Genomic DNA, 17,011 nt, shown 5'->3' with positions numbered 1-17,011 from the left:
GAATTCCAAGGGCCCAGTGGGTAATAAAAGTTTTAGTACTTACACTTCTTGCCCCTTACAGCGTGTAGTGGCAATATAGATATTAATCTTTATAATTTGTCACTTCATCTTAGTGTCAGATATAGTCACAATATAAACGTGACTATTCGAATGTCTACTTCCAACTCAATTTATCTGTACACAGGGTAAAACTGGGAAATAAAGCCAGGACCCCAGCGGTTACACTACAGAAATATTCCTCCGTTCCTGGCCCGCTCTGCCAGCAGATTCAAGATATGATCAGAACTACGAATTTCAGCAATAGCCTATATTAATTTAGGGTTTGAATGCAAAATATCTCTTACACTAAAGTGATATTTGCGCTGGTATTACAAGTGAGGCTTGCATTGCACGGAAGCATTGCGCTCATGAGAGCGCTCTTCCATAGGCTTTAATGGGAGCCTCGTTCTCATGCCGTCAGACAAGGCATGAGAACTAGCGCAGCCAAGGGGTTAAGTCGTGCAGAAATTGTGTATATATATATATATATATATATATATATATATATATATATATATATATATATATATATACATATACATACATACACACACATACATACATATCGACGTATGTATGTATGTATGTATCTCTATGTTAAAGCACCTTGTATGCCTTCATTTTTTTCCTGAGACCTCAAATCTATGAGCCTTTATAAACTTTTTAATACAATTTGTTTTTTAAAATAATTATTTTGTGCAACTTTTTTTCAAGCTTAAAACGACAGTCAATACCAGAATTTTTGTTTAAAATATAGATAATCCCTTACCCATGCCTCAGTTTTGCATAACCAACACAGTTATAATAATACACTTTTACCTCTGCGATTACCTTGTATCTAAGCTTCTGCAGACTGCCCCCTTATTTCACTTCTTTTGACAGACTTTCATTTTAGCCAATCACTGCTCACTAGTGGGTAAATTAACGTGCATGAGCTCAATGTTATCTATATGAAACACAAACTAATGCCCCTAGTGGTGAAAAACTGTCAAATGCAGAGGCGGTCTTCAAGATCTAAGAAATTAGCATATGAACCTCCTAAGTTTAGCATTCGACTAAGAATACCAAGAGAACAAAGAAAAAACATAATTTATGCTTACCTGATAAATTTATTTCTCTTGTAGTGTGTTCAGTCCACGGTCATCCATTACTTATGGGATATATTCTCCTTCCCAACAGGAAGTTGCAAGAGGATCACCCAAGCAGAGCTGCTATATAGCTCCTCCCCTCACATGTCATATCCAGTCATTCGACCGAAACAAGACGAGAAAGGAGAAACTATAGGGTGCAGTGGTGACTGGAGTTATAATTTAAAATTTAGAACCTGCCTCAAAAAGACAGGGCGGGCCGTGGACTGAACACACTACAAGAGAAATACATTTATCAGGTAAGCATAAATTATGTTTTCTCTTGTTAAGTGTGTTCAGTCCACGGGTCATCCATTACTTATGGGATACCAATACCAAAGCTAAAGTACACGGATGATGGGAGGGACAAGGCAGGAACATTAAACAGAAGGAACCACTGCCTGTAGAACCTTTCTCCCAAAAACAGCCTCCGAAGAAGCAAAAGTGTCAAATTTGTAAAATTTGGAAAAAGTATGAAGTGAAGACCAAGTTGCAGCCTTGCAAATCTGTTCAACAGAGGCCTCATTCTTAAAGGCCCAGGTGGAAGCCACAGCTCTAGTGGAATGAGCTGTAATTCTTTCAGGAGGCTGCTGTCCAGCAGTCTCATAGGCTAAGCGTATTATGCTACAAAGCCAAAAAGAGAGAGAGGTAGCCGAAGCCTTTTGACCTCTCCTCTGTCCAGAGTAAACGACAAACAGAGAAGAAGTTTGTCGAAAATCTTTAGTTGCCTGTAAGTAGAACTTCAGGGCACGGACCACGTCTAGATTATGCAAAAGACGTTCCTTCTTTGAAGGATTAGGACATAACGATGGAACAACAATCTCTTGATTGATATTCCTGTTAGAAACAACCTTAGGTAAAAAACAGAATTTATGTTTACCTGATAAATTACTTTCTCCAACGGTGTGTCCGGTCCACGGCGTCATCCTTACTTGTGGGATATTCTCTTCCCCAACAGGAAATGGCAAAGAGCCCAGCAAAGCTGGTCACATGATCCCTCCTAGGCTCCGCCTACCCCAGTCATTCGACCGACGTTAAGGAGGAATATTTGCATAGGAGAAACCATATGGTACCGTGGTGACTGTAGTTAAAGAAAATAAATTATCAGACCTGATTAAAAAAACCAGGGCGGGCCGTGGACCGGACACACCGTTGGAGAAAGTAATTTATCAGGTAAACATAAATTCTGTTTTCTCCAACATAGGTGTGTCCGGTCCACGGCGTCATCCTTACTTGTGGGAACCAATACCAAAGCTTTAGGACACGGATGAAGGGAGGGAGCAAATCAGGTCACCTAAATGGAAGGCACCACGGCTTGCAAAACCTTTCTCCCAAAAATAGCCTCAGAAGAAGCAAAAGTATCAAACTTGTAAAATTTGGTAAAAGTGTGCAGTGAAGACCAAGTCGCTGCCCTACATATCTGATCAACAGAAGCCTCGTTCTTGAAGGCCCATGTGGAAGCCACAGCCCTAGTGGAATGAGCTGTGATTCTTTCGGGAGGCTGCCGTCCGGCAGTCTCGTAAGCCAATCTGATGATGCTTTTAATCCAAAAAGAGAGAGAGGTAGAAGTTGCTTTTTGACCTCCTCCTTTTACCGGAATAAACAACAAACAAGGAAGATGTTTGTCTAAAATCCTTTGTAGCATCTAAATAGAATTTTAGAGCGCGAACAACATCCAAATTGTGCAACAAACGTTCCTTCTTTGAAACTGGTTTCGGACACAGAGAAGGTACGATAATCTCCTGGTTAATGTTTTTGTTAGAAACAACTTTTGGAAGAAAACCAGGTTTAGTACGTAAAACCACCTTATCTGCATGGAACACCAGATAAGGAGGAGAACACTGCAGAGCAGATAATTCTGAAACTCTTCTAGCAGAAGAAATTGCAACTAAAAACAAAACTTTCCAAGATAATAACTTAATATCAACGGTATGCAAGGGTTCAAACGGAACCCCCTGAAGAACTGAAAGAACTAAATTGAGACTCCAAGGAGGAGTCAAAGGTTTGTAAACAGGCTTAATTCTAACCAGAGCCTGAACAAAGGCTTGAACATCTGGCACAGCGGCCAGCTTTTTGTGAAGTAACACAGACAAGGCAGAAATCTGTCCCTTCAGGGAACTTGCAGATAATCCTTTTTCCAATCCTTCTTGAAGGAAGGATAGAATCCTAGGAATCTTAACCTTGTCCCAAGGGAATCCTTTAGATTCACACCAACAGATATATTTTTTCCAAATTTTGTGGTAAATCTTTCTAGTTACAGGCTTTCTGGCCTGAACAAGAGTATCGATAACAGAATCTGAGAATCCTCGCTTCGATAAGATCAAGCGTTCAATCTCCAAGCAGTCAGCTGGAGTGAAACCAGATTCGGATGTTCGAACGGACCCTGAACAAGAAGGTCTCGTCTCAAAGGTAGCTTCCAAGGAGGAGCCGATGACATATTCACCAGATCTGCGTAATAAACATGGCTTACCGGATCCCAGAGGGAAAATGACAGCTTCCAGCATTACATCGTCTTGTTAGAATGTGTCATACCTCAAGCAGCAAGAGACTGCTCACTGTTCCCCCAACTGAAGTTAATTGCTCTCAACAGTCCTGTGTGGAACAGCCATGGATTTTAGTGACGGTTGCTAAAATCATTTTCCTCATACAAACAGAAATCTTCATCTCTTTTCTGTTTCTGAGTAAATAGTACATACCAGCACTATTTCAAAATAAACTCTTGATTGAATAATAAAAACTACAGTTAAACACTAAAAAACTCTAAGCCATCTCCGTGGAGATGTTGCCTGTACAACGGCAAAGAGAATGACTGGGGTAGGCGGAGCCTAGGAGGGATCATGTGACCAGCTTTGCTGGGCTCTTTGCCATTTCCTGTTGGGGAAGAGAATATCCCACAAGTAAGGATGACGCCGTGGACCGGACACACCTATGTTGGAGAAACCCAGGTTTAGTACGCAGGACTACCTTGTCTGAATGAAAGATCAGATAAGGAGAATCACAATGTAAGGCAGATAACTCAGAGACTCAGAGCCGAGGAAAGAGCCATCAAAAACAGAACTTTCCAAGATAAAAGCTTAATATCAATGGAATGAAGGGGTTCAAACGGAACACCCTGAAGAACTTTAAGAACCAAGTTTAAGCTCCACGGAGGAGCAACAGTTTTAAACACAGGCTTAATCCTAGCCAAAGCCTGACAAAAAGCCTGGACGTCTGGATTCTCTGCCAGACGCTTGTGTAAAAGAATAGACAGAGCAGAAATCTGTCCCTTTAGCGAACTAGCAGATAAGCCCTTTTCTAAACCCTCTTGTAGAAAAGAAAATATCCTAGGAATCCTAACCTTACTCCATGAGTAACTCTTGGATTCACACCAATATAAATATTTACGCCATATCTTGTGGTAAATTTTTCTGGTAACAGGTTTCCGAGCCTGTATTAATGTATCAATAACCGAATCCGAAAACCCACGCTTTGATAGAATCAAGCGTTCAATTTCCAAGCAGTCAGCCTCAGAGAAATTAGGTTTGGATGGTTGAAAGGACCCTGGATTAGAAGGTCCTGCCTCAGGGGTAGAGACCATGGTGGACAGGACGACATGTCCACTAGGTCTGCATACCAGGTCCTGCGTGGCCACGCAGGCGCTATCAGAATCACTGATGCTCTCTCCTGTTTGATCCTGGCAATCAGTCGAGGTAGCAACGGAAAAGGTGGAAACACATAAGCTATGTTGAAAACCCAAGGGGCTGCTAGTGCATCTACCAGCACCGCACCCGGGTCCCTGGACCTGGATCCGTAACAAGAAAGCTTGGCGTTCTGGCGAGATGCCATGAGATCCAGATCCGGTTTGCCCCAACGACGAATCAGTTGAGCAAATACCTCCGGGTGAAGTTCCCACTCCCCCGGATGAAAGGTCTGTCGACTTAGAAAATCCGCCTCCCAGTTCTCCACGCCTGGGATGTAGATCGCTGACAGGTGGCAAGAGTGAGACTCTGCCCAGCGAATTATCTTCGAGACTTCCAACATCGCTAGGGAACTCCTGGTTCCCCCTTGATGATTGATGTAAGCCACAGTCGTGATGTTGTCCGACTGAAAGCTGATGAACCTCAGTGTTGCTAACTGAGGCCAAGTTAGAAGAGCATTGAATATTGCTCTTAATTCTAGAATGTTTATCGGGAGGAGTCTCTCCTCCTGAGTCCACGATCCCTGAGCCTTCAGGGAGTTCCAGACTGCTCCCCAGCCTAGTAGGCTGGCATCTGTTGTTACAATCGTCCAATCTGGTCTGCGAAAAGTCATTCCTTTGGACAGATGAACCCGTGACAACCACCAGAGTAGAGAATCTCTGGTCTCCTGGTCCAGATTTAGCAAAGGGGACAGATCTGAGTAATCCCCGTTCCATTGACTTAGCATGCATAGTTGCAGCGGTCTGAGATGTAGGCGCGCAAATGGTACTATGTCCATTGCCGCGACCATTAAGCCGATTACTTCCATGCACTGAGCTACTGATGGGCTTGGAATGGAGTGAAGGACACGGCAAGCATTGAGAATCTTTGATAACCTAGACTCCATCAGGTAAATCTTCATCTCTACAGAATCTATAAGAGTCCCTAGAAAAGGGACCCTTGTGAGTGGTAACAGAGAACTCTTCTCCACGTTCACTTTCCACCCATGCGACCTCAGAAATGCTAGAACTATCTCTGTATGAGACTTTGCATTTTGAAAACTTGACGCTTGTATCAGAATGTCGTCTAGGTACGGAGCCACCGCTATGCCTCGTGGTCTTAGTACCGCCAAAAGTGAGCCCAGAACCTTTGTAAAAATTCTCGGGGCCGCAGCTAACCCGAAGGGAAGAGCTACAAACTGGTAATGCCTGTCTAGAAAGGTAAACCTTAGGTACCGATAATGATCTTTGTGAATCGGTATGTGAAGGTAGGCATCCTTTAAGTCCACTGTGGTCATATATTGACCCTTTGGGATCATGGGTAGGATGGTCCGAATGGTTTCCATCTTGAACGACGGAACCCTTAGGAATTTGTTTAAGATTTTTAAGTCTAAGATTGGTCTGAAAGTTCCCTCTTTCTTGGGAACCACAAACAGATTTGAATAAAACCCTTGCCCCTGTTCCGTTCGCGGAACTGGGTGGATCACTCCCATCACTAAGAGGTCTTGTACACATTGTAGAAATGCCTCTTTCTTTACTAGGTTTGTTGATAACCTTGACAGATGAAACCTCCCTTGTGAAGGAGAAGTTTTGAAATCCAGAAGGTATCCCTGAGATATAATCTCCAACGTCCAGGGATCCTGTACATCTCTTGCCCAAGCCTGGGCGAAGAGAGAAAGTCTGCCCCCCACTAGATCCGTCTCCGGAAAGGGGGCCCTGTCTTCATGCTGTCTTAGGGGCGGAAGTAGGCTTTCTGGCCTGCTTGCCCTTGTTCCATGACTGGTTGCCTTTCCAACCCTGTCTGTAACGAGCAGTAGTTCCTTCCTGTTTTGGAGCGGAGGAAGTTGATGCTGCTCCTGCCTTGAAATTACGAAAGGCACGAAAATTAGACTGTTTGGCCTTTGATTTGGCCCTGTCCTGAGGAAGGGTGTGGCCCTTACCTCCAGTAATGTCAGCAATAATTTCCTTCAAGCCGGGCCCGAATAAGGTCTGCCCTTTGAAAGGAATGTTTAGTAGTTTAGACTTAGAAGTTACATCTGCTGACCATGATTTAAGCCATAGCGCTCTGCGCGCCTGTATGGCGAATCCGGAATTCTTAGCCGTAAGTTTGGTTAAATGCACTACGGCATCCGAAACAAACGCATTAGCCAGCTTAAGGGTTCTAATCTTGCTCAAAGATTCATCCAATGCTACTGTGCGAATCGCCTCTTCCAGAGACTCAAACCAGAATGCCGCTGCAGCAGTGACAGGCGCAATGCATGCAAGAGGCTGTAATATAAAACCTTGTTGAACAAACATTTTCTTAAGGTAACCCTCTAATTTTTTATCCATTGGATCTGAGAAAGCACAGCTATCCTCCACCGGGATAGTGGTACGCTTGGCTAAAGTAGAAACTGCTCCCTCCACCTTAGGGACCGTCTTCCATAAGTCTCGTGTGGTGGCGTCTATAGGGAACATTTTTCTAAATATTGGAGGAGGGGAAAAAGGCACACCGGGTCTATCCCACTCCTTGCTAATAATCTCTGTAAGCCTCTTTGGTATAGGAAAAACGTCAGTACACACCGGTACCGCATAGTATTTATCCAGCCTACATAATTTCTCTGGGATTGCCACCGTGTCACAATCATTCAGAGCCGCTAACACCTCCCCTAGCAACACGCGGAGGTTCTCAAGCTTAAATTTAAAATTTCTGAATACGGTCTCCCCGAATCAGAACCGTCACCCACAGAATGAAGCTCTCCATCCTCATGTTCTGCAAATTGTGACGCAGTATCAGACATGGCTCTCGTGTCATGGCTCTCGTGTCCTTAACCCAGAGCTGTTGCGCTTGCCTCTTAACTCGGGCATATTGTATAATACTTCTTTCATAACATTAGCTATATCATGTAAAGTGATTTGTAAGGGCCTTGATGTACTTGGCGCCTCAATCTTACGCACCTCCCGAGCGGGAGACGAAGGTACTGACACGTGAGGAGAGTTAGACGGCATAACTTCCCCCTCGTTGTCTGGTGATAATTTCTTTATCGGTACAGATTGACTTTTATTCAAAGTAATATCAATACAATTGGTACACATATTTCTATTGGGCTCCACATCGGCTTTTAAACATAATGAACAAGCAGATTCCTCTGTATCAGACATGTTTAAACAGACGAGCAAAGAAGCTAGCAAGCTTGGAAATTACTTCAATAAGTTTACAAGCAATATAAAAAACGCTGCAGCACTTTTTTTTAAAAAACAAAAACACAATTGAATAACAAAGAACTAGTTCAGTTATAGTCAACAATTCTTAAAATGTATTAATTAGCAGAGGATTGCACCCATTAGCAAAAGGATGATTAACCCCTCAGTACCCAAAAAACGGATATCAAATTAAGATTTAACGCTTTTATCACAGTCAAACACACTGTCACAGGTCTGCTGTGACTGATTACCTCCCTCAAAAACGAATTTTGAAGATCCCTGAGCTCTCTGGAGACGTCCTGGATCAAAGAGGAAGAAGCAGGAAGACTGTGCTAGAATTTTAACTGCGCAACAAGGCGCTAAAAAAGGTCCCTCCCACTCCTATTACAACAGTGGGAGACCTGATATAACGGTTTCTATGCAGAAATATAAGTTAGCCGTGTGGAAAAAAATCATGCCCAAAAAGATTTATCACCAAAGTACCTCACAAAACGATTAACATGCCAGTAAACGTTTTAAAAAACAACATTTCAGATGCTGTGTAAAGTTATTACTAAGCCTGCTACCAGTCGCTTCTACTGCAGTTAAGGCTCACACATTATATCAGTATTAACAGTATTTTTTCTCCCTAGAAAATAACTCTACTGTGCATACATTTATCAGCCTGATACCAGTCACTACTACTGCATTTAAGGCTGTACTTACATCATACGGGTAACAGCAGTGTTTTCTTAGTCAATTCCATTCCCAGAAAATATTGTACTGCACATACCTCATTTGCGGGAGACCCCGCATGCTATTCCCATTTTCTGAAGTTACCCCACTCCTCAGAATGTCGAGAACAGCCAGTGGATCTTAGTTACGCCTGCTAAGATCATAGAAAACGCAGGCAGTTTCGTCTTCCAAATACTGCCTGAGATAGAAAAACAGCACACTCCGGTGCCATTTAAAATAACAAACTTTTGATTGAAGAATAATTAAGTAAAAACTCCAGCTCCTCTCGCGACCTCCTTCTTTGTTGAGGGTTGCAAGAGAATGACTGGATATGACATGTGAGGGGAGGAGCTATATAGCAGCTCTGCTTGGGTGATCCTCTTGCAACTTCCTGTTGGGAAGGAGAATATATCCCATAAGTAATGGATGACCCGTGGACTGAACACACTTAACAAGAGAAATTGGTGATAAAAGTAAAATTGGAAAGTTGTTTAAAATTACATGCCCTATTTGAATTATGAAAAAAATTTGGGACTTGACTGTCCCTTTAACAGTTAACCAGAGCTCTGAAGTCGCACTAAACTGACGCACATTAAATTTAATTGCGCTCGAGTGAACGCATTTACTTCCAACATGCACAAACACCCGCGAAAAAACCCCTATTGCTTGTGCGCAACTGTTAAAACGCCACCCTCAATCTAGCCCTATGTGAGTGCCCACATAAATAAACTACATATTTACCAAGTCAGAACCTGCACTATAGGACTTACCATCTGAAGGAAAAAACTGCTTACAGTATATATCCAATCCAGTGCTGTATGCGTGACAGCAGAGGATCCAAGTATATGGAGGCTAATGATTATCTAACAGGAGGCGACAATGGAATGGTCCCAGTAACACCTGTGGCAGGCCTGTGACTAACGCCCACTGGGTGTAATTGTGCCACTACCCAATACGCCATAAACTTCCCTCTGCCAATACAGTAGCTCTCTGAGGGGAAAATGGGCCTCAAATCAGTCTAAGAACCCCTCTCACAAAAGAACACTTGGAGCACTTCCATTCTTCATCTTCCTCCTGTTAAGGCAAAGATAAGACTAGCTTAACAGTGGGGTGGGAGGGTTTTTAAGAGCTCCTGAAGTTCTGGGAATATTTGCCTTCTCTTAGTGGCTAGGAGTAATGGCTCATGGACTCTCACCACCTTTATAAAAGAACATTATATCAAGTGACAGATTGTATACATAAGGTGAAAACAGACACAGTTATAGAATGCATACTTATCCATGAAGTCATCTGCAACTTTCTTTGGTATGTTGTCTGCATGGCGAAGAAGCCATATTATCTCATCTCGTGCAAAAGATAATGCCATAAAGACAAAAAGTGCCTAGAAAAGGAGAAAAGCAGTTACTTTTCAAGCTCAAGTCACTGTATGTATATATTAAGTTCTGGTGAAAATCCTATTGTCATTAAATCAATTAAACTGTATTTATTACAACATCAACTGTTTCAATACATTTATAAAAGGACACTGTGCTTTTATTTCCCCTTGCATTCCCAGTGACATGTTCTATCAGCTGCAAAGTATTAAAAGGTGATGAAATCCAACATACCATTTTAAGAACGTTTAGAATTTCTATTAGAAATCTTAGGTATGTGTCTGGAGCACTATACGGCAGTTTTGAAAGAATGCTTTTTGAGTACTAAAAGACAACAGTGTTTTAATAATGCATAATATAGTTAATAGCATTTTTACAAAACTACTGCCAGACACATGCACACTCCTGAGCCTGCCTCTCTGCTTTTCAACAAAGGAAATCAAAAGATCAAAGTCAATTTTTATAATAGACGTAAACGGGAAACCTAAAAATTGCATGCTCTATCTGAATCATGGAAGTAAAAAAATGTGGGTTTCAAGTTTCTTTAAATATATGGGAATTTACTCCTAGATGTTTTTTCATGCAACTGAAAGTGTTGTTTTTGCTCATTAAACCACTTCAACCCATGCTAAGAGGCATGTTCTTCAGAAGCAGGAACACTAGAGAGTGAATGGTCATGACAGGAAGAGGATAAGGGCTTGAATAAAAGTTTTGTCAGAAGAGTGATAAATGATGTGCTCTACCTGTGTTATGAGAACACAGTGGTAGGTTTTAGAGACTGATAGGAGGAGAGAACTGCACAAGAAAATCAAGTTCGGACACCATATATATAGTAGGCTTGCTATATGGGTATGTTTTGGCATTACTGAAAAGTGGTAGTAGGATAACGTAATTTATGTAAGAACTTACCTGATAAATTAATTTCTTTCATATTGGCAAGAGTCCATGAGCTAGTGACGTATGGGATATACATTCCTACCAGGAGGGGCAAAGTTTCCCAAACTTCAAAGTGCCTATAAAATACACCCCTCACCACACCCACAATTCAGTTTAACGAATAGCCAAGTAGTGGGGTGATAAAGAAAGGAGTAAAAAGCATTAACAAAGGAATTTGGAAATAATTGTGCTTTATACAAAAAAATCATAACCAACATAAAAAGGGGGTGGGCCTCATGGACTCTTGCCAATATGAAAGAAATGAATTTATCAGGTAAGTTCTTACATAAATAATGTTTTCTTTCATGTAATTAGCAAGAGTCCATGAGCGAGTGACGTATGGGATAGCAATACCCAAGATGTGGAACTCCACGTAAGAGTCACTAGAGAGGGAGGGACAAAATAAAAACAGCCATTCGCTGAAAAAAATGAATCCACAACCCAAATATAAGTTTATTCTCAAAAATAAAAGGAAATACTTAAATCAAAAGCAGAAAAATGAAACTGAAACAGCTGCCTGAAGAACTTTCCTACCAAAAACTGCTTCCGAAGAAGAAAAACATCAAAATGGTAGTATTTAGTAAATGTATGCAAAGAAGACCAAGTTGCTGCTTTGCAAATCTGATCAACTGAAGCTTCATTCTTAAAAAACCAAGAAGTGGAAACTGATCTAGTAGAATGAGCTGTAATTCTCTGAGGCGGGGATTTACCCGACTCCAAATAAGCTTGATGAATCAAAAGCTTTAACCACAATGCCAAAGAAAAGGCAGAAGCCTTCTGACAATTCCTGGAGCCAGAAAAAATAACAAATAGACTAGAAGTCTTCCTGAAATCTTTAGTAGCTTCAACATAATATTTCAGAGCTCTCACCACATCCAAAGAATGTAAAGATCTCTCCAAAGAATTCTTAGGATTAGGACACAAAGAAGGGACAACAATTTCTCTATTAATGTTGTTAGAATTCACAACCTTAGGTAAGAATTTAAATAAAGTCTGCAAAACTGCCTTATCCTGATAAAAAAATCAGAAAAGGAGATTCGCAAGAGAGCAGATAATTCAGAAACTCTTCTAGCAGAAGAGGTGGCCAAAATGAACAACACTTTCCAAGAAAGTAGTTTAATGTCCAAAGAACGCATAGGCTCAAATGGAGGAGCCTGTAAAGCCCTCAAAACCAAATTAAGACTCCATGGAGGAGAGATTGATTTAATAACAGGCTTAATACGAACCAAGGCCTGTACAAAACAGTGAATATAAGGAAGTTTAGCCATTTTTCTGTGGAATAAAACAGAAAGAGCAGAGATTTGTCCTTTCAAGGAACTTGCAGACAAACCTTTATCCAAACCATACTGAAGAAACTGTAAAATTCTAGGAATTCTAAAAGAATGCCAAGAGAATTTATGAGAAGAACACCATGAAATATAAGGCTTCCAAACTCGATAATAAATCTTTCTAGAAACAGACTAAACACTAAGCGTTCAATTTCCATACCTTCAAATTTAATTATTTGAGATCCTGATGGAAAAACGGACCTTGAGATAGAAGGTCTGATCTTAATGAAAGTGGCCAAGGTTGGCAACTGGACATCCGAACAAGAGCCGCATACCAAAACCGGTGAGACCATGCTGGAGCCACCAGCAGCACAAACGATTGTTCCATGATGAATTTGGAGATCACTCTTGGAAGAACTAGAGGCGGGAAAATATAAGCAGGTTGATAACACCAAGGAAGTGTCAACGCATCCACTGCTTCCGCCTGAGGATCCCTGAACCTGGACAGGTACCTGGGCAGTTTTTTGTTTAGATGAGATGCCATCAGATCTATTTCTGGAAGCCCCCACATCTGAACAATTTGAGAAAACACATCTGGGTGGAGAGACCATTCTCCCGGATGTAAAGTCTGATGACTGAGATAATCCGCTTCCCAATTGTCTATACCTGGGATATGAACCTCAGAAATTAGACAGGAACTGGATTCCGCCCAAACAAGTGTCCGAGATACTTCTTTCATAGCTTGAGGACTGTGAGTCCCACCCTGATGATTGACATATGCCACAGTTGTGATATTGTCTGTCTGAAAACAAATGAACGGATCTCTCTTCAACAGAGACCAAAACTGAAGAGCCCTGAGAATCGCATGAAGTTCCAAAATATTGATTGGTAATCTCGCCTCTTGAAATTTCCAAACTCCTTGTGCTGTCAGAGATCCCCAAACAGCTCCCCAATCTGAAAGACTCGCATCTGTTGTGATCACAGTCCAGGTTAGACGAACGAAAGAGGCCCCTAGATTTATACGATGGTGATCTAACCACCAAGTCAGAGAAAGTCGAACATTGGGATTTAAGGATATTAATTGTGATATCCTTGTATAATCTCTGCACCATTGGTTCAGCATACAAAGCTGGAGAGGTCTCATATGAAAAAGAGCAAAGGGGATCGCGTCCGCTGTTGCAGTCATGAGACCTAAAACTTCCATGCACATACCTACTGAAGGGAATGACCGAGTCTGAAGGTTCCGACAGGCTGCAACCAATTTCAAACGTCTCTTGTCTGTTAGAGACAAAGTCATGGACACTTAATCTATCTGGAAACCTAAAAAGGTTTCCTTTGTCTGAGGAATCAAAGAACTTTTTGGTTAATTGATCCTCCAACCATGTCTTTGAAGAAACAACACTAGTTGATTCGTGTGAGATTCTGCAGAACGTAAAGACTGAGCGAGTACCAAGATATCGTCCAAATAAGGAAACACGGCAATACCCCACTCTCTGATTACAGACAGTAGGGCACGAGAACCTTTGAAAAGATCCTTGGAGCTGTTGCTATGCCAAAAGGAAGAGCAACAAATTGGTAATGCTTGTCTAGAAAAGAGAATCTCAGGAACTGATAGTGATTCAGATGAATCGGAATATGAAGATATGCATCCTATAAGTCTATTGTGGACATATAAAGCCCTTGCTGAACAAAAGGCAGAATAGTCCTTATAGTCACCATTTTGAATGTTGGTACTCTTACATATTGATTCAAAATCTTAAAATCCAGAACTGGTCTGAATGAATTTTCTTTCTTTGGGACAATGAATAGATTTGAATAAAACCCCAGACCCCGTTCCTGAAACGGAACTGGCATGATTACCCCTGATAACTCCAGGTCTGAAACACACTTCAGGAAAGCCTGAGCCTTTACTGGGTTTGCTGGAATGCGTGAGAGAAAAAATCTTCTCACAGGCGGTCTTACTCTGAATCCTATTCTGTACCCCTGAGAGACAATACTCTGAATCCAATGATTTTGGACCGAATTGATCAAAACATCTTTGAAAAATTTTAATCTGCCCCCTACCAGCTGAGCTGGAATGAGGGCCGCACCTTCATGCGGACTTGGGAGCTGGCTTTGATTTCTTAAATGGATTGGATTTATTCCAATTTGAAGAAGGCTTCCAATTGGAAACAGATTCATTGGGGGGAGGATTAGGTTTCTGTTCCTTATGTTGTCGAAAGGAACGAAAACGGTTAGAAGCTTTAGATTTACCCTTAGGTCTTTTATCCTGAGGCAAAAAAACTCCCTTCCCCCCAGTGACAGTTGAAATGATTGAATCCAATAATAATGTATTACCTTGGAAAGAAAGAGATAGCAATCTGGACTTAGAAGTCATATCAGCATTCCAAGATTTGAGCCACAAAGCTCTTCTAGCTAAAGACATATATTTAACATCAATTTTGATTATATCAAAAATGGCATCACAAATGAAATTATTAGCATGTTGAATCAACTTAACAATGCTAGACAAATCATGATCCGATACTTGTTGCGTTAAAGTTTCCAACCAAAAAGTTGAAGCAGCTGCAACTTCAGCCAAAGAAATTGCAGGCCTAAGAAGATGACCTGAATATAAATAAGCCTTCCTTAGATGAGATTCAAGTTTCCTATCTAAAGGATCTTTAAAAGAAGTACTATCTTCCATAGGAATAGTAGTACGTTTAGCAAGAGTAGAGATAGCCCCATCAACCTTGGGGATCTTTTCCTAAAACTCCAATCTAACTGCTGGCAAAGGTTTTAAACCTTGAAGGAATAAAAGAAGCCTATTCCATTCTTTAGAAATCATATCAGAAATATCATATCAGAAATAGCATCAGGAACTGGAAAAACCTCTGGAATAACCACAGGAGGTTTATAAACAGAATTTAAACGTTTACTAGTTTTGATATCAAGAGGACTTCCTCCATATCTAATGTAATCAACACTTCTTTTAACAAAGAACGAATATACTCCATTTTAAATAAATAAGAGGATTTGTCAGTGTCAATATCTGAGGCAGGATCTTCTGAATCAGATAAATCCTCATCAGAGAAGGATAAATCTGTATGTTGCCGGTCATTTGAAATTTCATCAACTCTATGAGAAGTTTTAAAAAGACCTTTTACTTTATTAGAAGGCGGAATGGCAGACAAAGCCTTCTAAATAGAATCAGAAATAAATTCTTTTAAATTTACAGGTATAACTTGTGCATTAGATGTTGAGGGAACAGCAACAGGTAATGAACTACTACTGATGGATACATTTTCTGCATGTAAAAGTTTATCATGACAACTATTACAAACCACAGCTGGAGGTATAATCTCCACAAGTTTACAACAAATGTACTTAGCTTTGGTAGAACTTATCAGACAGCAGGGTTCCAACAGTGATTTCTGAGACAGGATCAGTTTGAGACATCTTGCAAATGTAAGAGAAAAAAACAACATATAAAGAAAAATTATCAATTTCTTTATATGGCAGTTTTAGGAATGGGAAAAAATGCAAATAGAATAGTCCTCTGACATAGAAAAAAGGCAAGAGGCAAATAGCAAAGGGGTCTTAAATAATGAAAATATTTGGCGCCAAGTATGACGCACAACAAACAGAAAAATATTTTTTTGATGCCAAAAACGTCCGGAAACGTCACACTCGCGTCATAGATGATGCAACCTTGTGAAGGACTCGGTGTCAACTAAGACGCCGGAAAAACTTTGCGCCAAAAAAATCTCGCGCCAAGAATGACGCAATAAACGTTAGCATTTTGCGCCCTCGCAAGCCTAATGCTGCCCGCAAATTTAAGAGACAGTCAAATTTGAAAAAGAGACTATACCACAGGTAAGAAATACATTTTCATAAAAAAGCATTTCCCAGACATGAAACTGACAGTCTGCAAAAGGAAATATACTGAAAACCTGAATCATGGCAAATATAAGTACAATACATATATTTAGAACTTTATAAAATACATAAAGTGCCAAACCATAGCTGAGAGTGTCTTAAGTAATGAAAACATACTTACCAAAAGACACCCATCCACATATAGCAGATAGCCAAACCAGTACTGAAACGGTTATCAGTAGAGGTAATGGAATATGAGAGTATATCGTCGATCTGAAAAGGGAGGTAGGAGATGAATCTCTATGACCGATAACAGAGAACCTATGAAATAGATCCACGTGAGGAAAACCATTGCATTCAATAGGTGATACTCCCTTCACATCCCTCTGATATTCACTGTACTCTGAGAGGAATCGGGCTTCAAAAATGCTGAGAAGCGCATGTCAACGTAGAAATCTTAGCACAAACTTACTTCACCACCTCCATAGGAGGCAAAGTTTGTAAAACTGAATTGTGGGTGTGATGAGGGGTGTATTTATAGGCATTTTGAGGTTTGGGAAACTTTTCCCTCCTGGTAGGATTGTATATCCCATACGTCACTAGCTCATGGACTCTTGCCAATTACATGAAAAATGGCAAATTTGCATCACCGAACGTACCTTCATGCCAAAAAAATTCCCGCGACAAGAATGACGCAATAAATATTAGCATTTTGCGGCCTCGCGAGCCCAATTTGCCCGTGAAAATTAATGAAAACAGTGATTTTTTAAGAAAAGACTATACCCCAGGTAAGAAAAAAGTAACTTCCTAAATATGTTTTCCCAATTTTGAAACCGTTAGTCTGCAAAAAGAAATATA

At 40.8% G+C, this 17,011-nt stretch overlaps 1 protein-coding gene across 1 annotated transcript in view; it reads right to left on the bottom strand.

Annotated features, from left to right (window-relative positions):
- NCKAP1 (NCK associated protein 1) overlaps positions 1–17,011 on the bottom strand; it is a 472,154-nt gene that overhangs the window by 282,257 nt on the left and 172,886 nt on the right. Inside the window, exon 12 of the mRNA XM_053698543.1 lies at positions 9,993–10,099. Coding sequence (XP_053554518.1) covers positions 9,993–10,099 — 107 coding nt within the window. The remainder of the gene's footprint in view (positions 1–9,992; positions 10,100–17,011) is intronic.

Source organism: Bombina bombina, chromosome 1 (genome assembly GCF_027579735.1).
Source record: "Bombina bombina isolate aBomBom1 chromosome 1, aBomBom1.pri, whole genome shotgun sequence".
Taxonomy (NCBI): domain Eukaryota; kingdom Metazoa; phylum Chordata; class Amphibia; order Anura; family Bombinatoridae; genus Bombina; species Bombina bombina.
This window is presented reverse-complemented; position numbering and strand designations above follow the sequence as displayed.